Source organism: Cygnus olor, chromosome 1, assembly GCF_009769625.2.
Source record: "Cygnus olor isolate bCygOlo1 chromosome 1, bCygOlo1.pri.v2, whole genome shotgun sequence".
Lineage (NCBI taxonomy): Eukaryota > Metazoa > Chordata > Aves > Anseriformes > Anatidae > Cygnus > Cygnus olor.
The window spans coordinates 66,402,019-66,429,838 of NC_049169.1; the positions used below are offsets into that span (position 1 = coordinate 66,402,019).

General features: G+C 49.5%; 2 protein-coding genes across 7 annotated transcripts in view; one reads left to right on the forward strand and one right to left on the reverse strand.

Annotated features, from left to right (window-relative positions):
- The window catches only part of BCL2L13 (BCL2 like 13), a 43,809-nt gene extending 38,290 nt beyond the window's left edge, over positions 1–5,519 (forward strand). For all 4 annotated transcript variants that reach the window (XM_040562786.1, XM_040562797.1, XM_040562806.1 and 1 more), the window contains one exon: positions 1–5,519. In XM_040562786.1, coding sequence (XP_040418720.1) covers positions 1–813 — 813 coding nt within the window. In that variant the 3' untranslated portion in view covers positions 814–5,519.
- BID (BH3 interacting domain death agonist) lies at positions 2,799–26,956 on the reverse strand. Of its 3 annotated transcripts, none has more exons than XM_040562838.1 (7): positions 26,737–26,956; positions 14,269–14,383; positions 12,965–13,032; positions 11,497–11,707; positions 10,371–10,516; positions 8,522–8,725; positions 2,799–7,682 (listed from the first exon to the last, which is right to left on the reverse strand). In XM_040562838.1, exons 3-7 carry the CDS (start codon positions 12,971–12,973, stop codon positions 7,671–7,673), a joined length of 582 nt encoding a protein of 193 aa, XP_040418772.1. In that variant the 5' UTR covers positions 12,974–13,032; positions 14,269–14,383; positions 26,737–26,956; the 3' UTR covers positions 2,799–7,670. The 3 variants fall into 3 exon arrangements, with proteins under 3 accessions (XP_040418772.1, XP_040418765.1, XP_040418781.1); XM_040562831.1 differs by lacking the exon at positions 26,737–26,956 and adding an exon at positions 26,514–26,672; XM_040562847.1 differs by lacking the exons at positions 14,269–14,383; positions 26,737–26,956 and adding an exon at positions 13,508–13,525.
- Positions 26,957–27,820: the final 864 nt, after the last annotated feature.

A 27,820-nucleotide genomic window follows, 5' to 3' on the forward strand; every position in this document is an offset into this window, starting at 1 on the left:
GGGACGGTCTTCAGTTTGGAATCTGAGGAGGAGGAGTACCCCGGCCTCATCGCAGAGGACAGCAATGACATCTACATCCTGACCAGCGACAACTCAGGACAGGTGAGCCCCCCGGAGTCCCCCACGGTGACCACGTCGTGGCAGTCAGAGAGCCTGCCCGTCTCCCTGTCAGCGAGCCAGAGCTGGCACACGGAGAGCCTGCCCGTCTCCCTGGGACCCGAGTCCTGGCAGCAAGTGGCCATGGATCCTGAAGAAGTCAAAAGCCTGGACAGCAACGGAGGGGGCGAAGAGAGGAGCGAGAACAACTCTTCCAACTCAGATATTGTTCACGTGGAGAAGGAAGAGATACCGGAGGGGATTGAGGAAGCGGTGGTGTCGGCAGTTGCTGCGGAGACTATGCAGGCAGCGTTTCCAGAACCCCCTGCTTCTTTACAGGAAGTAAAACCACCTCAAGCTGAAGTTGTGGCTGAAAAAGCACATCCCTCCGTGCTTCCGCGTACAAAACAGGAGGAAAAGGGAAAAGCAGCTGAAGAGCTTGTTGAACCTGAAATCCCCATATTAAGTAAACCTGTCCCAAAGTTAGCCCCATCAGAAGAAAAGGCTGCACCAGAACCTGAGAAAATACTGCTACCAGGGGAAAAAAAAGTGGGGAAAGAGGGCCGTTTGGAAGAAATAGAAGAGAAATCTTCCGCTGCAGAGGAGAAGCCTATCTTATTGCCAGAAGGGAAATCTATACTGCTGTACGGTGGGGCCGCTGCAGTGGCGATACTAGCTGTGGCGGTCGGAGTAGCGCTGGCGCTTAGAAAAAAGTAACAGAGCTCTCTGGAGGAGGAGGAGGAGGAGGGAGAGAGAAGAGAGCACGATCCAATTTTTGTAGTTGTGTTACCTAAAGGTTGAGCCGCCTGCTGTTTAATTGGACATTTGAGTAACGTAATGGTGACGGGGTGAGGTCATTCAATAAGCCTCCAGCTATGGACAATCATGTTTTTAGTAGAATTGGGGCGGGGACTGGTTTTTCGTGATTAAAGTACAGGGGTATTTTTAAAATAATAATAATAAATTCTGCAAATTTAAGAACTTAAGTGCAGGTGCTGAAGAAAGGGGTGCTTGTACTCTAGGAACTGGAACGGAGAATCCCCAGGGGAAGGGGAGAGCCAGCTGCTGCCAACCCCTGGAGTTTTTGGCTTCTCAGACTGACCGCTATTGCAGCTGTGCTGTCTTGTCACTTCCCTTTGCGCCCCGAGCCCTCCCTAACAAAACGTTAGTGAACCCGAGTCCTGTAGCGAGAGGCTGGTCTCCCTTTTGTCTCGGCTTCCTCTCAGGTACTGCACTGCTCCTCGTAACCTCGCAGGTTCCCCCTAAACCCAAGTGGGAGAGTGCTTATTCTTACCTCTCTGCTCACACCTGGATTGGCCCCTAACAGTTCTTGAAGCCCCCGTCCTATAAAGATGCTGCCTCTGTCGCTGTGTTCTCTCCGAGCACCCTGGTGTCCCTGGGGGAGAGGCGCAGCAGGGCGCTTCTGGCTGCTGAGGAGGGCGGGAGGGACGCTGCGCTGCGCTTCGCTGGTTTGAGAATCCATTTGCTATGCTCCTGCCTGCCCACCTTACTGCCACCCCCGAGTTACCAGAGATGCAAATTCATGCTGGACACGGTGCCATTCTGATGAGTGCTTTGACACCAGAGTATATCCAGCAAAGATTTGGAAAACTGTGTGTGAAAGGGGCGCTGGTGCCCCCTGTGAAATTCAGAGGTTAAACGCTGTTTTGCCCCGTATCCTGCTGCGGTCTGTATTGTCGTTCCCAGGTTAAGCGCAGTGTGTTTAGTCGTAACTCGGTCTTGGCTGTGACGGAATCCCAGGTACACAGAGCAGTGGGTTCTAGTAACTACGCAGAACAGCATTAAACGTCTCCTGTTTGTCCGTTCCCGAGCTGACCTGCAGTGTTGTTCAGTGCAATTTCTTTTGCGATTCCAAACCTGTAACTGGCTAAATTTGCAGGTTCACAAATGATGAGGAAGTTGCTTTGGAAAAATACAACCCCCTCTTCCTGCAGTCACAACATTTCCAATGTGTGTAAAGAGAAATCCGGAACGTGTTACCATGCACAAGTCACATCAGATCCAGCTGCAAGTGGTCCTCTTCCAGCGCACGTCTGTGTCTGTCCTTGTCTGCGCTGCAGCTCTCTGGGCCGGAGCTTAGATTTCCAGGCAGAATTACTGATGCATCTCTGAGGGTTTATGCTGGCACTGTGGCTTAGAACAGATGGAGGTAGGTGAAAGGGGACTTGGGATAATACGGAAATTGAAATGTGAGCTTCCTGTATAAGCTTACTCTTCATAAAGCACAAACACAAGGTACTTTATTTCTAAACAACGTTGTCTAGAGTATTTCTTGTAACGAGCCTGTTTCTTAAGTAATCTGATAATCCAGAGATTTTAGCATATTCTCTATTTTAGCATATCCTTGCCACATTTTCCTATCCCACCCCATATCCCAGTATGCTGGTAAGTCAGTAAGAACCTGGCAGAGTCTAGGGAATTTTTTTTGTTTAGCTTTTTTTGAGAGTGGATTTTGTAGAAAACTTGGATTTTGAACTGTGTGAGGTTGAATGCAGAGAGGAGGGAGTGTTACATATGTACTGCTGCTCGCTCGGGTGTTCTGGACTCCAGTGTTGATCATAGATGGCTCTTTTGCTTGCGCGTAAGAGGTAGCAGGTTATCCTTAAAACAAAACAAAAAAATCAGCATAAAAACTAAACATACACTAGGTTGCAAAATAGAATTGGCTTTTTTTTTTTTGCATCTTTTCATGTGCCCTCTCATTGCTGTGCCGTGCCGGCCTTCTTCCATCGAAGTTCTCCCTCTTGGTACCTCATGGGGGCTTTCCTCTCTGGGGAGAGGCGTCTTTATGCTCCTTTTGTCACAGACATGCAAGTGTTTACAGTTTTGCTTCGTTTCACGTGTCACAACAGTGTTTATTGATGAGTGGTGTGAGCTCTGAGGGTAGAAGGCTGGTGCCAGGTGGAAAGGGCTGCTTTATTGCCTGGTGAGGCAGGAGAGGCCTCCCCGCCTGCTGCTTTGCTGGTGGCTTTGTGTCCTTGCCGGGCACGTTGCTGCTGGGAATGGGGCTGTTCTTAACCCCATCTCCTTACTGAAGGTGAGGCACCTGTTTGGGAAATGCCCCATCTGCAGCTGCTCAGTGGGTTATGCACAAGTACCTAAATCCACTCTGAAGCAGAGATGTTTTTTTTTTGGATATGATGGATAACTTGTGTGCAATTTGGGGGGGGGGGGGGGGCAAGTTGTTCCTTTGGCTCTTCTCTGTCTTTGGCTCTTCTCTGTATGTGGTTATTTTACTAGTAGTGTAGGAGATGAGTACAGGACAGATGACAATAAATCTGCTAGGGAAAAGTCCCTAGCTTACTGATGTGAGGAGCCTGATGGGACATTAAGTAAGCATCTTTTTCTGTACGCAGTAGTTTGAAGAAGGCAGCAGCGGTAGTAAGGAAAAGAAATGTTGTGGTTGTTGTTAAGCATTTTCATGGTGGTGTGAAAGCTTTGAATACCTGGTGTTTTGCATCAGCTGCACTGCTTTGTAATTTGGTTGAGTGGCCCCTTCTTGTTTTCTTCCCATCTTTAGGGTCTTATAGATTTGACAATTCAAGAAGCATTTGTACCTTTTCTTCCCCCGTCCCCCTGTGTGTTTAGAAAGAAAATCTGTCATGTATTTCTCTTTCCTCTAGGAACACTCCACTAGCTAGAAGGGTTGGTTATGAACTTGGATTCTACTGAGGTTGGAGTCCTGTGGTCAGAGCTGGAACAGGCCCTTTGGAAGTCACCAGCGGGGCTGTGTAGGCTCAGACAGCAGCGTTCTTACTGACTTGAGTGCCAGGCTCCATGCTCTGTTGCAGGCATGAACTAGAAAATGGAAGCGCTTTTTCCTATCTTTGAGTATAGTAAAGTAATCCTAAATGGCACGGTCTATTTACCCTGAACTTCATGATGCAACCTCTCTTGCAGCTGGCAAAGGCAGTAGCTATATACTTAAGAAAAGGCATATAGAATTGCTCCCATTTGTGTTACTTATCCCCTTCCCAAAAGTGCCTCGATTATGTCCTTGAGTGGCCTGTACCTTAACGAAGTATCTACCTTAGACCCGTTCTTTCTTCTTCACCTTATCCTGGGCTGCAGCACATCGAGCTGAGATAAAACAAAGGGCTGGAGCTGCAAAATGTGTGAAATGCTGCCCTCTGGAGTGCCTCTGGACACAGCCGAGACTCAGCTTGGGAGCATGGCCCGAGTTAGGGACGTAAGGAGCACAGCGGGCAGCTGTGCGCTGCGTGAGCGCAGGGCAGGCTCCTGCGCCCCTTGAATAGGGCAGGAGAGGCTCCTAGGGATAACGTGGCTGCCTAAATATTGACGAGAACTGCTGCTTAAAGTACTAGAGCTGGCCCAATGAAGGAGCAAGCTAGAGCCAGGAGAGCAGCACACGCTTGCAGACTGTTCAGCTTTGACCCGTTAAGCACCTGCCTGCTCCTGGTACTTACCTGCCTGAACAGCAGCCGACGAAGCAGAAGTGCAGTTGCTGTTGTGTCGTACTGGGTTTTGGATGCCAGTTTAAGTGTGGGATGGATGATGCTGTGCCTGCTGGTGTGGTGCTCACAGTTGGCTTTGTCCAACCTGCCTGATCCGCGTCTGGGCTGGGGGGGGGTGGTCTGTGCTCTGGGGTCTGCAGCTCAAGGGCAGGCTGGCAGCTGTAGTGCTGAGCACTTTTGCATAGGGCATGTTGTGCTGCGGGAAGCCTGTTTTCCTTTCATGTAGCTCTGATCGCAGCTAGCCTAATGATTTGGACTGTATTTTTAAACTAACCTAGGCTTTCTGATGGGCACAAATGGAGGGGAAAAAAAAAAGTAGTGAAGTTGAGCAGCTTAGTCTTTTTTCATTGTAATGACTGTAGTAGACAAAAACGATCCAAGAGCATAAAGCCTTCCCTACCTGTAGCCACAGTGGTGTGGTAGGAGTAGCAAAGCCCTAGTAAGGTAGATGTTGTTATCCTGGCTAAAGTAGAAGTGCTTCTGGCAGCATAGGCTTTCGTTCACTGAACCAGCACATGCTCATGCTACAAACTTTGTATCTGAGCCTGTACTTTAGTCTTTTGCTGTGAAACATTTTGGGGGGAGGGAGAGAAGTGAGCACCTCCCCTACCCTTCCCCCCACAGCGGCCGTGGGTATGTATAGCACAGGCCTTCATCAGGCCGCCTCATTCCAGACCCACAGTGAAAGGTGACCCACCTGTATGCATTTTGTACTCCAGCAGGTTGCACAAGAGGAGAGCGTGTTTCCAGTGAAACATGGTGAGGGGAGGCACGTTATGTCCTGTTCCTGCTGATGGTGGAAGTTGTGCAGGACTGCCACGTGGCTCGGTCTGCCTAGTTTCAGACCTAGGGCGGTTACAGGAGCAGCGGCGCTTTGTGTGCATCTGTGCTGCGCTTCAAAGTGTGAGCTAGGTATTGCCATGCAAAGAAGAAAAAGGGGGGGGGGGGCGGGCAGGGTTAGCATTTAATCCACCAGTATTCACACTAGTACCACCAGCTCATGAGCCCCCTCCAGAGCAGGGAGCACAGGGCTGGCTTTATGCCATGGCTCCTGGGCTGGGCTGCTGCTGTGAATGCTCTCAGCTTGTGTATTCGGCTGGGGAGTGAAACCTGCAGCAGCTCGGAAGGGATGGGCTGTGGTGTTACCAATACATCCAGAGGAACCAGAACACACCGCTCAGCTTCACCGCCCCACTCAGATGACTTGATCGCTTTTTTCTCTAATCAGAGCTGACCCTGTCTCCGTCTCTTAGGTAGGCTGACTTGCTTCCTCCTAGCTAGAAGTCTATGGGTATGCTGTAGGAGAGGGAGCTACAGTGAGCTTCCAGTGGAAGCTGCTTTTGATCTCCCTGCAGTATTTGCAGGGGAGGCAAGGAAACACTACTGATTTGGACAGAACAAGCTGCAGAGGATGCATCTTATTGCTATACCTTTAGGGGGTATCTCCCCATTTTTAACTTGCAGTATAAGCTTTTATTCAAGCATCAAGCTAAAACCCACTTGATTGAAGTAGCAAAGTCTAATGAGACTGACTCTGATGCGTGTATGTTGGAGAAATCTTCCACTAGGCTTCTGCTGGGTATCAGGAGGCAGTGGCTGACTTAAGGGATGTCAGGTTCTGTTCCTGAGAGGACTGCCTGGGGGAAGAGACCCTGAAGGGGCCTGACATCACCCCTTGCCCAAGGAACTGGTCATATTATTCCTTTTAGTATGCAAGTGCAGCCCTCTTAGGGAAAACTGTCTAAAGCTTCTTGTGCCATTTGGTTAATAAAAGTGTTTCCACCTTTAAAAGGAAGTTCTTTCCAGCTTCGTTGTTCTAGATTCACTTTAAGGGAAGGGGTATGTACCTTTTTCCCTCTGCCACTGGGACACTGCTGTAAGACCATGCCCCCAGGTTGCACTTTAATAAATGGTACAGTTTTCAAAAACAAAACCTAGGTTGTGTTTTTTTCCTCCTTCCCCCTCTTCAAGTGCAGACACTAACGAAATATAAAGGTCATTTTCATTATGCAAGGTCATGACCAGAGTGCAGCTGTGTTACCACTAGCAGCATCATAAGGAGAATGGCACAAGAATGCATGCAAAAGACTGACAGCTTCTGAGAAAGAAACAGGTAGAAATTCACATTCTTAAGTGTACTGCTATGAGAACAGACAATTTTTATTTAAAAAAAACAATGAGCAAAAACACTAAAGTATTTACATAGTTTCTTCAGGGGCAGCTGAATCACCTGCAAAACCTCAGCCACCTTGTGTGTGATTGCTACAAGTATCAAAGACCCTGAGTCCACATTTGTTAGCTGAACCTGAGACACAAACCACAAGAGGTTGCTGACAAGAGATGCCAGGTACACTGCCGGGCACACGGCTGTTACCTTCTCTCTCTTTCTGGCAAGCTGTGCTAAAGCTAAAGACTACCTTTCCTCCAGCATAGCCAGACTGCATTCCCCCCGACAATTCACCCTTGTACCTAAAGTTTGTTTTGATTTTTCAAGCAACCATGGGTTGATGTAGATTGATTATGTAGCACCTTCACTTTAGCCATCCCCAGCCAGACACCCCTACTTTCTTAAAGGCTGCTTGCTGCCAGCACCCCTCTGAGATGGAGCTGATCCCCCACACACACGCAGGCCATGGTGGGCTGTGCTGATAAACCACCCCTTCTACAGCTCGCTGCCTTCTTGGGAAGGGCTCACACATGGCAGGGCCCAGCTGCAGCACAACAGCCTGCAGAACCCATCAGCTGGCGAGGAGAAACACAGGGAGGGACAGCTCAGTGCCCACCGCACCCTCCCTGCACTACATCTGCTACCAACAGGGACAGGGGAAGAAAAGGAGAAGAAAAAACCCAAGCTGGTGAAATAGACAAGGGTAAGCACTCTACCTTACAGGCACTGGCAGGCCTGTCATGCAGCCTACACTACCATCATTGCCGTGCTAGTCTACAAAAGCCTATCTACAAAGCTCTGCCTTCCCTTTCACAGCTGTATTTCAGAAGTTAAGAACAGAAGTAATTTGAGCAAATCCAGATGTTAAAGTCTTCAGAAACCCGCTCTCCACACCAAGGGCTGGAGATCTCTCACTCGTGCAGCTGGAGGGAAAGAAACAGAACCAGCATCAGCAGCCGCAGAGCCTCGCCCCAGCCACAAGCCCTGTGCTGCTGCCTTACCCTCCCTGGGGGCTGCAGGCAGCACGGCCTGTGCTGCAGGGGAGCAGGCAGGGGCCTGTTGCAGCGCTGCCTCTCCAGCTCCACAAAGCCTGCCTCAACTCCGCCACCTGCTGTGCTGCGCCTCTGCCATCACCCCAGCGCTGCTCTCTGCTGTGATGGCAGGGGTGTGGGGCCACCAGCAGTCCCAGGGGAGCAGGGCCCCGCTTCTGTTTCCCCATTAACATGCAGCCATCTGCCTGCCCGCCCTGCTCCGTGACAGCACAGGGGCCGGTCTCTTAAAGCAGCGACAGGTTCCTGCAGCAGCTCAGCCCCCTCAGGCTAAGCTGAGCGAAGGGGAGGGCAGCGCCAAGCAACACTGAAGTGCCGCTGCCCCTTCCTGCCGGGCAGGTAACATGAGCACTGCAAGGCAGACACGATCCAGGCGCTCTGGGGGCTGCTGTCCCACTGCCCTGCAGCACTCCACACCCAGGCCACCTCTCTGCCACTAGGGTGACTGCATGGACAAGAGAGGCAACCCCTCACATCTTTCCGCCCTACAAAATAAATCCCTTGTCTGCTTGGTGCTGCGGGACTGGGGCAAGCAGAAGTGACACCCTGCTCAGCGCATCAGGCTGTCAGAGCTCTGCAAGGGACGGGCAGCTCCTCCCCACCAAGCCTCCAGAGCCCAGCGCAGGCAGCTGGTTACTCCCGTGGGACACGACCTAAGCCATTCAAGTCTGGCTGTAACTCTCAGAGCCGCAGGGCTGTGTGACAGCACTCACCATTCTGGCAACGTAGCCGTGGAAGTGTTGGCTGATGTAGTTCACAGTGGTGCTGAAGACACGCTGTAGAAGGAAGGGCACCTTATTTGCCACTTTCTTAGTTAAGACCATTGCTAGCACCAACATGGCCTTCTCTCGTTCCAGGTCTGAGGGGATGGCTCTCGCAAGCACTTCCACAGCCTGTGACAGGCACCGGGTTATCTCCTGTGTGGAGGGAAGAGAGGGTGTCAGTGCAGCAGCTGTGGGAGAAAGGGGTCTTGGCACAGCCAGCACCATGCCAGTGACCCACATGACTGTAGGGGCACCCCACGAGGTGCTGTGCTCCTTCCCAGGCATCCCCCTGGTGGCAGTAAGGATGGTACCTCAGAGCTCAGCTGCTCACCCAAGACAAAAAACAACGGAAACAACACTGGAAGATTCAGACAGCGCCTCAGGTGCTCAGGGAGGAACAGCCACCCCGCCTCCCCAGGATTTGCACCTAGCCTGCCTGGTCCTGAAATGACCCAGGATTCCTGGGCTCCCAGGTGAGGGGAACCTACCTTAAACAGAGGGAAGATCAGCAGCACCAGCTCAGGTGGGGACAACAAGGCAAGTTTCAAAGAAAAGCCTTCAAACAGGCAAGAGCTGGAGACAGGGTCCAGGCACAGAACACTCTCTTGCTCCCAGGATCAGTTTCCCAAGCAGGACATGTGTGCATGCACACATCAAGCTACACCACTAGTTTGAAAAAAAAATCAAGGTCTGCCTGGTCATGTTTGTCTCTGCCTTATCAAGGACTGAAAGCTTAGGCAATAAAGATGAAGCCTGGAACCTAACTGGGTGGACAGCAAGACCCAAGGAGTGGGGAATGCTATCAGTTTGTGTACTTCCAAGTGCTAGGGGTCAGAACAAAAGAAACACCCCAAAAAATTCAGTCCTGCCTTTTCAGAAAAGGCATACCCTCAAATCAAAGGCAGCACTAGCTTCTGGAGCATAGGAAACTTCATCACAGGCAGAGAAAGACAAACAAACCAAATAACCAGTTATATCTTGAAGATGCCAAAAAGGCTCTGGGGAAGCAAACTGTGCTTCTGGATCCAGATGTGGATCCAATCCTTAAGAGGAAGGTTTAATACCACAGGCCTCCAATTATTTCCCGTGCAGAGCAGTGAGGCACGGTAGATGCTGGGCCAAGGACCAAGCCACATTACACCATTTGGTGGGACAGACACCGCACTGAAGTGTGGGAGGTGCCACCCAGAGAGGCCTCTTTAGCAGGTCACCCATCTAGGCCAAACCCAGTGCTACTCCCAACACTGACAGCCTGTAAGCTAAAGGGTTAAGGCGCTATAGAAGGAAGCACTGGGTTTCACTACTTGCTGTCTCACAGTGTACCATAATAAACACAAACCAAGCTTCTAGGAGTGCTCAAGTTTTGAGCATGTGACAAGCAACAGACATACAGGCCCCAGCATGAGTTCAAAGATCTTAAGGACAAATACTGAACCTTAACCAGACAGTTGATTTTTAAAGATAAACCCTTGAGACAACAAAATAAAGGACAAGCTACCTCTGAAAGTCAGTCCTTGTCCACAACTACCTCTGTTTCCTCATCTGCAGAAAGGGGACAAAGAGCACAAGTAACCCACTTAGCAGGGCAAAGGCTGCCACAGCATACAGGTCCATCACAGCATCAGCTCAAGTAAAATCTTCGCATCAAAGGTTAGTGTTAGGGCTGCATGTTAAAATTGCAATAATTAAGGCATAAGAACAGCAAATAGATACATTACAAGCCTGATGCTTCTGAGTTACAGCAGGAAGGATCTGCAAGCTGGAAGTGGATCTACTAGTCAGGTTGTTTTTCACTCACCTCTCTAGACAGATTCTCATTCAGGAAGTGCTGCACTAGATCATTTACTACTTTTGCTTTGATTTCTTTATCCAGCTGGTCTCCAATCTCAGCAAGCTGAGCAGCAATGGTCCGGACAATTTCTTCATTTACCTCAGGGTCAAACACTGCCAACACAGACAGCAGGATTTAGTTCACAGGCTGCAGTCAGACTGGGTTCAGTGCAGGTAAGTTGACCCATGGCATTTTGCCCATCGCCATTACCAGCCTCCTCCCCACCCACCTCCAGTCTTCTCCCTTATTGTGACAGCTGCCTGTACTACAGGTCGCTTGTGCAGCCAACAACTCATTTGCCAGACATTTGCTTAAGAAGCAAATAGCTTTTTAAGGTGTAGTGTAAGCAAAGTGCTGCATTACCCTAAACAAAAAACTTGAGAAGGGGAGTCAGAACATATCCAGCCAAGATTTGTGCAGGACAGCTACAGCCAACACCCTGTCTAGGGAGGGAAAGGGAACAGAGTGTGAAACATAGCATCTCCTTTTGGCAGAGCTTCCCATTGTTGCTTTGGGGTGTGAAATCAATACAGTTTTACATGATGGACGCATATTTACTGTAGCAGTTACTCTTTGTGCTACTTGGGTTGAGATCAGTGTGCCAGCTGACACATCCTGGGCAAGGGGCAGCCGCCACGCTGCTCATGGCTAGTGAAACAGGAGCAGCACAAGAAACTGAGAAGCCATTTCTGCCACACTGGTACAGCACAAAGGGATTCATTCAGTACCAGAAAGAGTTGCTCCAAAAGCCTAGCCCAAGTGCTCAAACTCCTTGAGGAGCAGCGTGAGGCTAGCAGAACTGCTTAAGATCACAGCAAGGGCAGCAATCATTACTGCCAGCTTTGTGCCCCTTGTCTGATGTGCTGCAGACAGGCTGCCCAGGGTGACAGGTGCTCCTGAAATCCACAGGGAGATACACTGCACTAGCTGTCTAACCCCAAGGATTAAAATTCCAACCAACACAGCCATCAACTCTGAAGTTTCTCAGTGGAGAGAACGTTACTGATGGTTTGTTGCAGAAGAGTAAAGAGGGGAAGGAAAAAAGCCTGCGACCTTCAGAGAAGGCATGTAGGAAGGAGAAAAGAGCACTCACCTTGCTCACCGTTCTGAAAGTGGCCACTCCGATTCCCATCGGTCTGAAGTTCGCCATCACCATCACAGTAGAGAATGTCTTGCAGAGGGTACACAATCCCCTGGCTTCGTAGGGATGGCAGCTGCTCTTTAAACTCACAACCAGAGGACTCCTCCAGGAAAGCAAACAATAGCATGCGCTCCATCTGGTTAAATCCATCGCTATGGATATCCTAAACATAAAGGAATCACTGTTAAGCCCATGTCCCACTCAGTAGGTCTGCGCAGATTCTGTTTTCCAATTGGTGAGCACCTTCTTCTGGCCTCCTTTGGGCCCATTGCATAATGATGCCCAACTGACAAGACTTGAGCAAACTGATGCCAACTCCTGGATGTGCGCGCACACAGAACTGTCTGATGGCTAACACCAGATGGCTCTGTTCTTACCAACCCGCAGTGGAGGCATCAGCTCACCTCTTCCTGCATGTTTCCAGCATTGGCATGGACTAAATCCCTGATCAGATCTCTTCTTCTAAACCACAGCTGTGTACTCAGTACAAGTCACCCGCTTCTTTTCACAGATCTGCATTTCAAAGGTATTTGGGAATTGGGCGTTCTGCTTCCTGTACTGAAGGAAGCCAACAGCTCCCCATTTAAATATCAGAGCAGAGCAGTAACAAGGTGGGGAACGGAGAGAACAGCATAAGCCTCCAAATCTACAGTTTGCATTTCTTCTCCCTTTTGAAAGGGATCTAGACAAGGTCCACAATAAACCCGTTCAGATGCCTGTGGCATCATATTTACTTGGGAGGAGACTGGGCAAAGAAGTGGAACAACAAGGGCAACACATCTGGAAATGGAAACAAATGGAAAGTAAGGTGCACGATCAAGTATCAAGAGAAAGCACATCTTCCATGATCTGAGCATGGGTGTCTACAGACAGCAGCAATGCTCACTGGGACACCAGCAACAATCCCCCGAACAACCCACTGGACTTGTCATCAGATTTATGGTCAGAAGAGTTAAGGAAAGGCAGAAGAAAGAGGGCTAGAATTGTACCTTAACATTAAGGTGTGGTACAGACAGTGGCAGACATTTCAACAGTGGTTTATTTTAAGTGTTTAGCAAGACTTGTGTGAGATAAATAGTAGCTTCAGGATTGTGTTTAATATCACACAAAACACTACTTGATCGCAGCAACGTGTCAGTTGGTTTATTAGTTCTCATAATTTGCTGCTTAATCAGACATTGTAGGCTCTTAAAGTCAGTTGCATCTCAAGTCTCACACTGAGGTAATGAGGAAGCAGCTTGCAAACTAGATGTTTCCATCTGCTTTTTGTTTGTATTCATGATGGAGAAGAGCAGCACCAGAAACCCCAGCATGAACTCTGAGGAAGATGAGCCCATGCTTTTTGAAACTCATCCCCTTCAAGGTATCTCAGAACAAGCGCACAAGAGAACCACTGACTTCAGTCACATTTGAAACCAACCTGTTCCATGATAGGTTCAGAAACAAAGCAACTCTTGTCACCCTCTGCTTCAGATCAAAGTCCTTGCCCTGCAAGAGTGAGAATGAATGGTGAAAGGCAAAAAATAACTCCCACATACACGTATCTTGAAGTCCTGCTTATGGGTCCGCCCTTGTCTCACAGTCACACACATCCACGCCTCTGGAAAGCGCTGCCTATGAAGAAGGCCCCACACGCAGAGATACATGCGTATACTCAGGCTTGTTTCAACACTTTTCCAACAAATATCTAGGAACACGGAGGGCATCAAGTGTCAAAGGCTTTTAGTCACACCAACGAAACTCTGCTAGGCCTCCAGAGAGGTTTGATTGGCAGAAGTGGGAAAAACAACAGCTCACAACTTCCTGCCCCCAGGGTGGGTGCTCAGGGCTGACAGCCCTCAGTCTGTCTTACACCCAGGCAGTGCCAAGGGAAGAGGCGTGCAGGGAGGGGTCTCAGAGCATGCTCAGGGGTGGCCTCCCTCACCCGCCAAAAAAAGGGGCCTGGTAAGAGCGCAGTGCTCCCTTCTCATCCAGAGAGGTGTGGCTACTGGTTGGCCAGACCGGCAGCCCAAGAAGCCACACCTGGTAGCCCAAGTCACAGGGCAGAGAGGTGCTGGAGCAGCACAGCAAGCACCAGGCACACAGGACTACCTAGCAAAGGCCAAGACAAGAGGGGAGGAATGCAGTTCGAAATCTGCATTTGCTGCCTCATGTGCAACAGCCCCAAAACCACATGCAGAATTAATTCTGACTCTCATCGAGCAGGGCCTGGCTGAAAACAGGCACTGCATTCCCACCCAGCCTTCTTCACCCCAGGCAATAGCCTGGCTGCTGCACAGGTACCTGCTGACCCCAAACGGGGTGAAAGCACCCAAGAGCCCACCTGACCAGATCACCAGCTAGCCACCAAAATCTGGACTCACAATGACAGACCCTAATTTATTGTAGTAATTATTTAAAACACAGTTGTGGAGGGGTAAGTGTGCAGGTGGGAAAATAGGGAGGAAGTGAAAGCAGAAATGAATTCAAACTCTGAAGGAAACTACAGTAACAGCTTCTAGAGACCAGGAATTTCCCAGCTTTTCAAAGACTCTTAGAAGTCCCCAGAACCAAAACACAACCTCAAACATACTTTAAAAAACACAGTAGCCCACATCAGCCTTTTAGCCATCGGCTCTTCTTTTCACTTAATCATTATGCTAAACTTCTGGCTTCCTAAAACAGATCGCTTTGCACCACGCCATTTCTCTCTGTTCGGTTCAAATCCATACTGCTGCCACTCACCTCTACCACCTAAGGAGGTGCTGCCTGGTTAGAACGCAGTCCCCTCTGATTTCCTGGGACCTGACAGGAGCTCTGCAACAAGACAGGGTGACCCTTCTCCTGGGCTTTGTCTTTGCTGGAAGAGAGAGAGACGTTGATTACGGTTGGAGAATTTGATAAAGCATCCCCAGAATCAAGAGGAAATTGGGAATTTAGCATTAAGTCAGCGGCAGGACCTTGGCTTTGTGCAAGCTCCTCAGGAGTCATCCAGATCAGCAACTTACCTGTAAGCTGAGCAAAGCCTCAACTTGCAGATTTTTTATGTAACATTCTCCATTCAAAGCATTTCAGCCCACAACAGAGGCATTTGTGTTACCACTAGGGAAAAGAGGATATCCTTTGACACAAATGCCTGCCGAGTTAAACACCACCTCCTGAACTGTCATGGAGGAGACCACAGGAGGCTTGAAGTAGTACTGAGCCTGTGCTGCCCACATCACATCTGCCTTAAATCCCACATTCACCCGCAGCGATCGTGGGCTCCCCCAGGACTGTCATCCCCACCCAGCTCCAGCCGATGCCAAAAGCTTCACATGGGACCACAGCAGTACTGCACAACTGGTCAGACTAACCCACGCTGACTAATTTGGGCTCAGGTTCTAATTCTGGAATACGAGTACATGCTGAACAAATCTCCCCCTCTTTCAAGAGGGGAGAGGCGAGGCCATCCTCGCTGGGCACGGCAGTGCAGATGCAGGGCAGGTGTCCTGCAGCTCGACAGGCGTGCGGTGCCACTCGAGCCCCAGGAGCTACAGCCTGTGCACAAGTAAGCATCCAGATGTGCAAGTGAAACTAGCTGAGTGGGACTTCTCTTGCAAAACTTTACACGAAGACTGCTTCCACGTGACCTAGACAAAGCGCTACAGGATACCTGCTCCTTCCCCACGGAGAGGAATTCCAGAAATCCGCTGGAAGGTCAGCTGAGTACAGTCAGGAGATGATAGACTAAACAAGGTGTCAGCCTGAACAGAAACCATCTTTCTTACTTATAAAAGGAGGATGGAATGGAAATAGGAGTCGAGACACCTTGCGGTGTTTGTCACCTGTCACAACTTTCTACAGAAAGCTCAAACTGTGGCTTTAAAAAATCTGGATTCCCTAGATTTTTTTAATTTGTTTTTGGCACACTAGTTCACGCTGACAGGAAAGCCCCTTGGCACAATCCAAATATTCATAAAAAAGAGACAGCCTGAGAGAAACGCACTACTGTGTTCCCCCACTCCTTGCTCTAAAAGAGAGGCACAGACTACTCCAGTCCGGAAAGGAAACCAGGCACCCTGCTCCACCCCCAAATCAGCAAATACAAATCTAGCAGAACCAAGATCTATTCTGGACACACACAGACTTTTTTCCCCCCCCGAGCATGCCCATAGGCATTTCTCTGGGTAGGGCTGGAGAGGCAGGGCACAGTAGCTTGGGGCATGCCCAAGCAAGCACCTTGCCTGCACCGCTCCTCGTCAGCGCACAAAGCCAGCAAGGGGCGCTGGAGCCTGCTGGCCTGTGCACGCTCCTCGCATGAATTCCTGGAAAGCTGCAGCAAGCCTCGCTTCCCTGGCTACAGCTCTGACCATCCTATCGTCATATTTGGAAAGCTCTTTGTGCTTTTCAAAGAAAAAAAGCACATAAGCTGGTCATGGCAGAAAGGACAGGAGCCTCAATGCAGGGGGAAGAGGGCTGAGCAGCCCCTGCCCTGGCATTCCTCCCAGGGAGAGACCTGCAATACATGGAGGATCATCTCATCCCCTTTCCCTCTGGGAGTCATCTCCACTTTATCTAAGTTACGCTCATCAGGGCAAACCCACAAAAATAAAGATATTTAAAAAACACAAAAATAAAATCACCTGTCCTAACTGCAAGTTGAGAGGTTTGTCCACTCCTGTCCACTGGGCTGAGCCAAGGGACTGCCATAAAGAGAAAAGAAAACAGACAAAACAAACAAAATCCCCCCACTGCGCTCGAGTACTTATATGGTAAAAAATTGAGACAAAGAAGCTTGAAGCTGGTACTTTCACGAGCTCTTCCCACATCAAGCAATCACCACCCAGGCAGTGAAAGCCCCCGAGGGGTTCCAGCCTTTGGCTAAACAAGTTCCACTTGGGCGGTCAAAAACACACCTGAGAACAGGAAAAAATAACTTCTTTCCTGCCACAAAATGGCTCTCTACTATAGAGATAGGAAGCTTTTTTAAAAAAATAATTAACTAGTAGTTCCAGAGGCCTCAAATTTTAGGTAACTCCCTTGAATCAATACAAGGGGTTGATATTCACAGAGCTCATCCTGAGAAGTCAAACTCCTTAGTGGCATCTCAAAAAAAAATCAGACCCTTAAAGAGCAACCCCCTGAACAATCAAATGCAATCATACCAATGCCATCTGAATATTTTAATTCATTAAAGCTTTTGAATCCTGGTAGCTGTAGATCAAGATTTTAAGACGTCTCCCAATGGATGGAAGAAGTTGCCTATTATGGGATGAACAGTATCTTTAGTAGGAAAATGAAAATAAGATAGAGATGGAGACTACAAACTCCGTCTGTACTCAGATTCAGAGTAAAACTAGATCACCTGCTAAGGCTGCTTTACAACTGCTAGAAGTCTTACAGTATTTTATGGAGGATGATTTTTGAGTTAAAATACCAATGTATTTGAAATGCATTATTCTTTCAGTCTTTGTTGCAGCTCAGCACTGTGTCAAGAAGACACTCAGCAGAACAGCCACTGATAAACAGAGCTGCAGTTGTAAGTCTGCTGATCTTCCTTGTTACCATTTATGCAGTGGCAAATCTCTCTCATCTCCTTATTTCCTTCCCCTCCATACCTCAGTGGCCACTGCCTGCTCGATTACGAGCTGTGCACTGAAACGGTGCCAGACCAGCAGAGCTGAATCACTGAAACTTGAGGGCAGGTAACTTCCGGGTGGGAAAACAAAACAAGCAAAAACATTAAAAAAATAGCATAAGAAACCCTTCCTATTCAAACTGTGCACCAGAAGAAAAAGCTGTCCTGTGTTAACACAGAGCAAAGCATCCAAGGAGTCTCACTGCTCAAAAGGGGAAAACACATGGGCATAGAGAGGCAAAGTTATTCAAAATTCCTCCTAAAAGCCACTGTGTGCTCTTGCGGGGCTATGAAGGACATGACACAACAAGCATTTCTCCTAACTGAAACGTGCTGAAAGACTAACAGATTTCCCACAAGGGGTCTGACCTCAAAAGATAAACTCAGAGTCTAAAATAGCAAGGGCATCGCTTCCCTGTAGCTCTTGCACAAAAGCTGCTGCATGGGCCTCTGTGGATGTAAATGTACCTGCACGCACCCTAGGCTTTTCCTGGGATCCAACAGCTGGAAACAACCACGGTGATCACTTTCCCAAGGCACTTCTCTTTTAAGTCCCATGACGACTTCCAGCACAAATACTCAACTGTTAACCTGCTAACACACCTCCACATTCGATCCTCTCCTGCCCACCTAAGCAGTGTCTGTCGCAACACAGGCTGAGCGCTACACGAACACGACTGCAGGCAGAGCAGCACATCCATCACCAGCTGCCTGCCAGCACAGGATGGCAGAGCTCACATCGTCACCTCACACATCCCAGCTTTCACAAGAGAATCCTGTGGTGGCTTCCTCCACAGCAAGCCTCTGAGGCTTCTTCCAAGGCAAACGCCACTTCTCAGCTGGTATTGTGTGCATCCTGAGGGGTCGTACACTGCCACACATTAGCTAATCCAAGAGCAACCGCTGCAAGCACACGGCTTCCTCTTCCCAGGGGAGGAGCTATGCACAGACATGATACAGCCGCAAAGCGCACAAAGGTTTCACCTGCTCTAAGAGCAGCACAGAGTTCTGCTGTTGGGGGAAATTCTCAGTAGCAGCCATTATTCTCAGGGCAGCCATAAAGATGAATAGGTCCCAGAACCCCCACAGCAATAGCGCTGAGCAAAATCAGCTTTCATCCCCCCTCCACACTTTCACTGCACCCCCAAGACGAGGCAGAAAGGAATCCATGCCGCGAACAATGCCCCTGCCTGCCATCACTTTTCCCTCGGATCCCTCACCTCTCCTCCCAGCCTGGCCTGTGGTTAGCCACCCCCAGCTGTACCAGACACCGCCTGGTTACAAACACTTCTCAGCCGCAGTCGGTGGCACTGACTCCTGTAACAGCTTGTCTAGATTCCAGGACACATCCTGTACAAACACCCAGACTGCCCCGCCATCAGTCAAAGCACTTATTGTGCGAGCTGTCAAGATACTTATCTTTGTTTCACGTTTGGGTTAGGAGCAAATTCAAGCCTCCAAAGCAGAAGCCGTGAAAAGGCATCAGTCATTAAGAAGGGGAGAGCTTACAGCCTGCGCATTGATTTCTCTGCCTGACAGCTGGAGATAAGGAAGTTATTTTTGGCAGTCAGGATGACATCATTGTGGAGTAAAGGGAACAGTACCTGTTTGTCCATCTCTGGACCTGGTGGCCTTTACCTGTCTGGCAGGCAAACGCTTCATTGTTGAGCTGCAGAGCCCTTTACAGAAGGAGGGATCATTTTACAGACAGGGACACTGGGGCACTTGGAGCTGATGCAACTTGCCCTGTCTCCTGACATTTTAAATCCACATTTCAAACCTTCGCCACTCGATTTCACGACGCTCCCCAAAGCATGCCACAGGCACGACTGCTTTACATGAGTCAGTGCTGCAAAGTCAAACATGTCACAGATCTACCAAGTTCCTTATTTGAGGATTTCTGAGCTGTGCCAGACTATTGTCCTTTACACCTCCAGAGCCATTTCTGTGTAAACAAAATCCACATCGTACAGCCCAAGGTCCCCAGGAATCCCCCACCGCTCTGCCACACACACTTTCTAGCACACAAATCCAACAGGAACTGCACGGCCCAGCTAGGGGCTGATACCAGGCTCCTTCCCCATAACTCTAGCTGTGGAAGAAGCCTGACTGCTCACAGAGCAGCTGCACACGCACCTCAGGCTTTGCAAGGGGAGAGGGAGAAAATCCACAGTAAAAAGGAAAATTATCGATCTGAAAAAAAAGTTTAAATGAGGCAGTACCAAGTTTAACAAGTCATGTTATCCTGACCACCAAAGATCTATCCTCATCACTGCTCAGCCTGCAAAGCACATGCCAGCCTCTAACAGCTCTTAGAAGGCCCCAAGCTTTTACCCCCCTGAGACCTGCTGTCCTCCTAAAGTAAGGATTTCATTAAGGCTTCGGAAAGAAGAGCTCAGGTGAGGGGCTGGGGAGGGCAGACAGATATCGCAAAGTATCAGCCAGGTGAAGGAGGGGCTGAACAAGCCTTTGTACACGTGCTACCACGAAACCAAATCACTTGCTTGGTACCTTCTGGCTAATACCGCAGCTACTGGCTTCGGGTTTCTCGGGAACTTCCCATCATAGGCAGCAGCTTCCAAACTACAGGCGCTTTCCATGCACGTGTCTCAGAGGGAGGATATATCATTGGCTTCATTTCAGAAGTGGTAAAGCTGGCAAGCCATGGGGCAGAATACTTTGAAATGCCAGCAAGTCTGTGGCACAGCACGGGACAAACCCCATGACTTGTGATTTATTTGCTAGGCTCTTTGGGAAGATACCCTGCCCGTCAGGAACACAGGAGACACCTAAATTCATCCATCCCTCCCACTCCCAAGCACGAGTGCCAACTGCTTGAGATTGTCGGCTTTTGTTTCTCTCGCCTTCAGCTTCAGCTTGCTTCCTCCTCTAAGATTTGTGAGCAACACCACTTCCAAGCACTCTAGCAAAGAAAGGAAAAGAAGAAGCCTGCTGTTTGCCCATAAGGCTGTTGATAAAAAAATACATTGAAACATGTTGAATACTTTTGCTCCTAACAGTTTCATTGCATACTTACCTCCCAGCAGTCTGTGGCGCTGGTGCTGTAAATGGGACACCAAGGCCTGGCACCAACAGAAGCTCCTTAGCTGGAACAGTTTCTCTTTGGCTTCTTCTCTTCTCACACAGCACTAAGGGCACGCCTCAGCCTGGACAGTAAGTATCCCCAGCTGTGCAGGTGGGCTCAGACACACTGCAGCTGGCTCAGTGGGGGTTTTCTTCCCCTTTTTGAAAGAAAAGCTGTACTGGAGACCTTCTAAAGAGCAGTTTTAGACTGACCTTTTTATTAGAGATACATTTAGTCTCCCAGAGGTTTCGCATTATTTTTAATTCTGTGCTTTTGGCTGGAGATTATGCTGACTACACGAGTTACAGCAATCCTCTAGTTGTCAGAGGCAGTTCCGTGACTTCCTAGTGGGAAAAGCCATCCCACTTCCTCATCAGCCTTAATTTTCGTTCAGCTCAAAATGCTCTCACCCAGTCCCTAGGTGGCACCGTCAGTGAACAGGAAGGAGCACTGCCGCATTGCTAGTCCTCTTTAAAGAGGAAAAGAAGGAAGAAGTAGGCCCTTGTGATGACTGTGGTTTTTCTATCAGACCAGTGCTGGAGGCAGCACGACAACACCGTTCAGCATTTCTCAGAAGCCAGCCTACGGATGCACCAGGGCCGGGTTTAGTCAGCACAAAGTCTGCAGCTTGGACTGCCCCAACGCTTAGAGCCAGAACCTGGATTCAGCTGGACCCAAAGGGAATCTGCGCGTCTCGGTGTTTTGGGGACCTCTACACCCAAAAAGGAAGGTGCAAGATTTGGATCTTGACTGCTGCAGCGCATGTGGTTATGCTGATCTGAGACTGAGCCTGTGCAGATGGCGGTGTCAGGTTAGAGGTTTTCTTCCAGATCTAGAAGATGGCCCTGCTGGGGGCACGAGCACCAGCTGCTTGCGCTCCGGCCTGCCGCTGCAGCCGAGCAGGGACAAAGCGCCCAGCCCCAGGGACGGAGCAGGCAGCCTCTGCCACCTGGCAGCAATGGCTCTGACAAACTCAGGTGCCACCTGGGCAAGCTCAGACAATTGCTGGCAACCAAGAGACCTTGGAAAGGAGGACTGGACACAGAAACTGTCACGCCAACTAGAGGACAAGACCTCCTCGTTTTGAACACCCATACTCTGTTAACACGTGCCAGCATGAGCACGGATCAGTCAGAAAGTCAGCAGTGCCACTTCACCTTGCGACTTAGGGACATTTCACAGCTGATACCGCCAGTAAAGAATGCAAGTGAGCTGACTTTGCCTAACTGCGACATCACATGAGCAAGGAAGGGAACTGGTAAGGAAAGACAGACATAGGGACACTACCAGTGGCACGCTCCAGACCATGTTACCGGACAAGAACTCCAGACTCCAGTACAAGGAGTATCCACGGTGCTTCCTAAAAAACAGAAGCTGCAAAGATGCTCCCAGCACAGAATTTTAAATGCTGGATCAGCAGGGGACATTTGGGACTAGGTGTGCAAGGAACAGTACGTCATAAGGGAACCCGACCAAAGTTCCCTGCTGAACAAAAACAAGCCTGCTGATGCAATCGGCAGCAGGGCACTGGCCAAGATACTGCGCAACAGTGCTGAGCACAGGACAGGTTCCTCTCAGCACCCCTCCTGCAGACCAGCTGCTACACCCCAGGCCAATTTAAGTGGAGCCCATTCACCTTACCCAGCTCTGAAAGCCCTCTATAAAGAGAGGGTCTTAAGCGGTTACAGAAAAAGAGGTACAAAGACAGATCTTCACAACGGCACGCTTAGCTGCTCTGACAGCATGCACAGCACCACCTCAGTATTTGAGAACTTCTGCAAAACACCACGATGCATTTTAAACGGGCTTCCTTCCTTCTGAAGGTCAAGTACACCACAGCTATAAACACCTCTGTCTTTTAGAAAGCAACCATGCATCAGTACAAGCAGACGATCCTCAGAGAAGCCTGACAACATTCCTTTGGTGACACGAAGTGTGCTGGTCCGCTTGTGTTTTATTTCCAACTCTCACTCCTGTCACAGAAATTAAACAGGTGAAGCCAGGGGAAAAGAAAAAAAAAGGAGTCACCTCGATGGAATCTCTTAAGACAGGAGCCAAGGCATCCTCCAGAACCTCAGAGAGCAAACCATTCATCAAACTGTGCAATCAAAAGCAATGGTAACAACACAGCACTCACAGACCCAATTAAACCCTTTTAACAGCAACTCCTCATCAACATTGTGAGGACAAAGAAAGCGTAATCTCTGTTAAGCACCTTTAAACAAGAACACACAGCTAAGAGAATATTCTGCCAAAGGAGTGCAACAGGAGCTGTTTAGAAACTGCAGCAGCAGGACTACCAAGCAGCTGCCCGGGGAACACCATTTCTTACTGCCGCACAGGACTTCTCGGCACCCGCATCAATCTTCTCCTTGACACTGCTTCGGGCTCTCTGGCTGTAGGTCTGTGAGCGCTGCGGAAAAGCGTGGATTTTACTAAGAGAAAAAGCATGACTGTGCACAAAATAACGCAGCCTATTTCACTTTCAGTTTTAGCTTAAGAGGAAACAGATTAATGTTTTGTCCCAGAAAGTGAATGCAAAACCAAATCCAAGTGTAAAAGTGAACGTAAAAACAAAACCAAAATACAGCAGCTAGCTGATCCAAGCAAATTCGCTTTGTACAGCTGGTAATCTAAGGGTATAGTAAGAGTTAAACCAAACCACCGGGGGTTACGCTGATAAATTAACTTATTTTCCTCCTTTAAGGAGATGAAAGAAACGCCCCAGTAAGTTAGGGAGACACGGTCACTGCCTGTTCATTCACCAGTGAGGACATAGCAGGAACTAACCAAAGGTTGGGGTGCTTTGACAGGAAACACAGCAGGCTTGCTGACACTAACAAAAATCCAGCCCAGGTTCCCTGCTCACACCTTAGCCAAAGCTGAGTAAGAGGCCTGGGATTTTGAAGTCAAGTTTTGAGCAAAACACTCAACGTAAAAGGTGTTTAGAGCCACAGTGACCCCTCTCCCCTTTTGTGGGGAGTGTCACATATAAGGATATATTGCAGCGTACCACCTTTTCCTCTTATTCACCACCAAGGACAGCCCAGCCAAACCCCACCATGACCAGGAGGCACACTTTGTCATCTCCAAGAAGTGCTGTATGGGTGCAAAGCGAGGAAAGCCAGGTGACTGGATCAAGAACAGAAATTACTACACACCCAAAGCAGTCCCAACACTATAACTAAGCCAGGGGTCTACCGAAGGGAGGTGGGACTAGAGGACTCTTAAGAGTAGTTGTTGCAAAAATGGGTACAAAAAAAAAGACATTATCACACTACTGTGCCCTACCCTTGAGCAACTGCTCCAAAAATCATGCTGGGAACAACCCATGCCATCTCATCCTGGTGTAAGGTGTCTAATGCCTGGCACTGGCAGCTACAGAGTCCGGTTCACTTCCCATTACAGTCAGGGTAACAGCAGGATGCCAGGACACCTTCCCCTATAGGCATCTGGTACAAATCAAGGCAATCACAGAAGCTATGGAACGGATTGCTTTCAAATCCCAAAAGGGAGACCTGATGCTCCACACGTCTCATAGTATTTCTTTCTACATTTTACCTTCCTCTACCCTTCTCTGGCTTGGGTCAAAAAGATTCAAAATCTTTGGGGAAAGGACCAACTATATCCATCCTGTAATCATTAACTGACGAGTTTTAACTAGCCCAGCTCCCTCATCCCAAGATAAGCCATCCAAAACTAAAATGGGATCAAACTTCAAGTAGGAGTTTTGCACCTTCAGTCAATCTACAAGTTCAACTCCCTAATTAGAAATATTTGCATGCATTTGGCTTGATACAGCACACAGATATGAAGATAACTCCAGCTCCAAATAATGTGCAATCTGACGCAGACAAAAAGCCACAGCATGCTAAGAGAAAACCAGAGGAAGGTGCTATGCAAAGAAATATCAGATTTGCTGGTAAATTCAACTGAGGAACTGCTAAACGGTCGAAATGAAACCTGCTCTTTCGCAGTCAATTCCTTTCAATAGAGAAAACCACCGGCTGAACTGATTCCCCTAACCCCCTGCTGCTTATTAGTTCATATCCAGGGGCAACAGGAGCAGCTTTATCAAGGAACCTACCTCTCACAGCCACGACTCCACAGTTATGTCAGCAGGCCATGTGTGGAGCTATCACAAGTTTAAGGCTGTAACAGGTATTATGTCCTACTCGCCCATGCACCCTGCAATTAGGGAAGCAATAACTTCTAGATGCCAAGCCACTCCGGAAAGGTCTCCAGAGGTGGCAGTCACAGGATTTATGTACCTGCCTGCTTCCAGATAAAGCATTTTCATCCTATCACAGGATAGTCTGTTTGATCTGCCAGCTCCTTAGACCTCTGAGGAGCGAGGATGACCCCCGCCATCCTGTTACACAGGAAAAACAATACCAGGAAACAACCTGGCTTAACCAACCCCAGTTAGGAGTGCTCACAGACTACACACACACACCAGCCTTCCCTAATTATAATTACCACAGCTCTTACTGCTCTGGAGTTAACAGAAATCAAAAGCCACACTGAGCACCTCTACAAGGCACTCACATTACTCAAACACAGCCTTCTAGTGCTGGGTGCAAGCACGTGAGTCCCGAGAACAGAGACTCGAGGCTTGCACAGGCAGCATGATCCTGCTGACGGTGTGTGGTTAGGCATGGAGCTGAACTCACAGCAAGCCCAGCTGTGCCAGCTCCAGCTGGCCTAACGTGGTCATAAGAAATTGGCGAGGGGCTAGTGGGAACCCAACAGCCACCTAACTAAATGGCCTTGTTTTTCCTTCCTAAATTCAGCAGATATGACCAGATATATACTAGAAGGAGAAAGCAAGTAAGAACACAAGATCTTCACATCTTTCTTAGTAACAGGCAACCTATTCAGAAGATTTACAGTCAAATCTTACACTCTCCACCTGCACAATGGGAGTTTGTCCTGGCTGGTCCTTAAGCACTGCCAATCAGTTACTCAGTGACAGAGGAGAGCTAGAAGAGAAGGCAGGATAATGGGAAGAGACAGGTTGCAGAAATTCCAGTGAATAAACTATTAATTTGACTTATTTTTATACAGTGCATTCCCCAGCGGTTTTGTACATCACCATCAGCCCAGAGGAGATGACAAGGAGGGGATGCTGCTTTACCCTAAAGAAGGCTCTTAAAAGGTTTAAGATTATATAAAAAAAGCCAGGAAAAAAAAGACCATGCAGAAAAACCTCCTTTTCAACCAGTATCTTTCATAATGTTATGCTTTCATAAGCAGGTGAAAAAAAGTTTCAGTTTGACTACAGACCAAAAAAAAGTTCACAAGAGAACCCCAATCATTTCCCCCCCACACACACAAAAGTGGACTTTTGCAAAAAGTCCTTTACAAGGAAAGAGAAAGCACACCTTAGAAATAATTTCCTGCTGGGGAACCACCTTGCTCCTTCCTCCACCAAAGGGCTTTTAAGCAACTCGGAGAGACCGTGAAAGAAGCGTACTATGAGATTTTGACCCAGATACCCCAGGAAACATCAGAGCAGTGGGCACGTTGTTCTGAAAGGAGTCCGGGCCTTCTGCACAAAGACTGGCATAGTTTAACTAGTTCTGAGGCGCTGGTGCCCCGATTTTTAGTTAAGGCTATAGAATATTGTTCTTAAAGAAATAAAGTCACCGCAAACTGTTGCTCCGAGAGGCAGGAGCGGGCAGGGACCGCTCTTCCCTTGCTCCCTCGCTGTCACCCCCCGTCCCCGCAGCCACCCCTCCTGCTGGAAAGCAGCGGCCCCTCGGGGGTCCCTGCCGCAGGGTTCACTCCCCGGTAAGCAGCCCTCCGCTCTCAGAGCGCCCGGCACAGCCCCACACGGGCTGGGAGAGGGCAGCCGAGGGGGACAAAGCCGGGCTGCGGGAGCAGCAGCGGTGCGGGGGTGACCTGGCGGCCGGTCAGAGCCAGCAAGGGGGGAGCCCCATCGCGATACCGGCGACAGCGGGTGGACAGGCAGCACGCGGCGGGAGGGCGGCGAGTTAATAAAAATAAAAATAAAAAGCGGCTAAAGGCAGGGCTCAGCGGGCTGGAACAAAGGAAGGGGGAGAACCGCAGGGAGAGAGGCGCCGGACAGGGACCGGGGGGGGCGAGAACCGCGGCGGCCGCCCGGGGCGGCCCAGCCCGGCTCGGCCCGGCCCGGCCGCGGAAGCCTCGGGGGAGCGGCGATGGCCCGAGCCGGTGCTGGCCCCGCCGTCTTCCCGCTCCTTCCCTCCCCTCCCGGGTACGGAGATGACCCTTCCCGATGCGGCGGCACGGCGCCGTACTCACCCTGCGGGAGCAGCAACAGCCCCGACCCTCGCGGCTCCGTCCCCGCGCTGCTCTCACCCTGCCCCCGCCGCGCGCCCGCCATTTCATGCTTCCCGCTCCGCCCCGCCCCGCCCCGGACCGCCCCTGGGGGCGCTGGGCCGGCGCCATCGGCCAACAACGGGCACCGACAGAAGGTCGCCGTCAGGGCTGTGCCACCGTTAGGAGCTCGTCCCGCCGCGCTTACATCCGTCCCGGCGGTTTTAGCACCGTTGTAAATAAAGCTCGTTTCTTTCTCATAGAGTTTTCCTGTCACGCTCGCTCTCCATCCCAGCGTGCCGAGTCACCCTGTGTACCGCTTCCAGTGGTATGGTTCAGTGGAGGACTTGTTGGCGTTAGGTCAGAGGTTGGACTCGGTGACCTTGGAGGTCGCTTCCAACCTCGGTGATTCTGTGATTCTGTGACGCGGGGCATCCCGAGGCTGCGGCGCCGGAGGGCTCGGTATTTTCGGGATTCCTGCAAAATCAGGGGCAAACGGGTTCTGAGTCAGGGTTCAGTAATGTGCTCGTCCACCCATTGGATGGCTTCCTACTAGGAATTATGCAGGGAAATGAAACCGGACCAGGCCTCTGCCAAGTTTTCTAAATTCCAAAGATCTGCAGGGAGATTTCCTTCTTGCAAACTGCTGAACTTGGTCTTGGAAAGGAAGCACTGCTAGCCCCACGTAGGCAAAACTCCTATTTTCTCTTTTTTCTTAGTCAAAGTAGCTGTATATTTTTCCTCAGAAATCTGCATATTTTTTGGTTTCTGGCATCTGAGTAATTCGGATTATTTCATGTACTTTTATACAAAGTATTAATAATAAAGTGATGTTATCTTTCATTTAAAAGAAACCACGTGGTTCCGTATCTGAGACATTCAGAAAAGCACCACATACTCAGCAGGTTTGGAAATCTTTGTTTACTCATTCCCTTGCTGCCTACAGGCATCTACAGCAAACACGCCAAGAGAAATGGTACTTTTTATGAGGTTTGGTTTGGACAGGTTTTTTTTTTCTTCCTTTGAGTGCTGTGTAAGAGGAAGGAGGCAACTTCATTATTTCCATCAAGTGATGTCTCTTAACGAGAAGCAGAAGGCCCCCTCCCTCTCTCTGGGAGGATGCGGTCGAGCACCCACATGCCAGCACTGCGGGTTTTGCCCGCTGCCACTTGTAGGACCCTTCTCTCTCTCGTGACAGCTCCGCTGCTGCTGCTGCTGCTTAGGATTTGAGGGAGGAAGACACGCTCAGGCCGTGCTCAAAGTTTTAAAGTGAATCTCCTCCAGTCCCATTT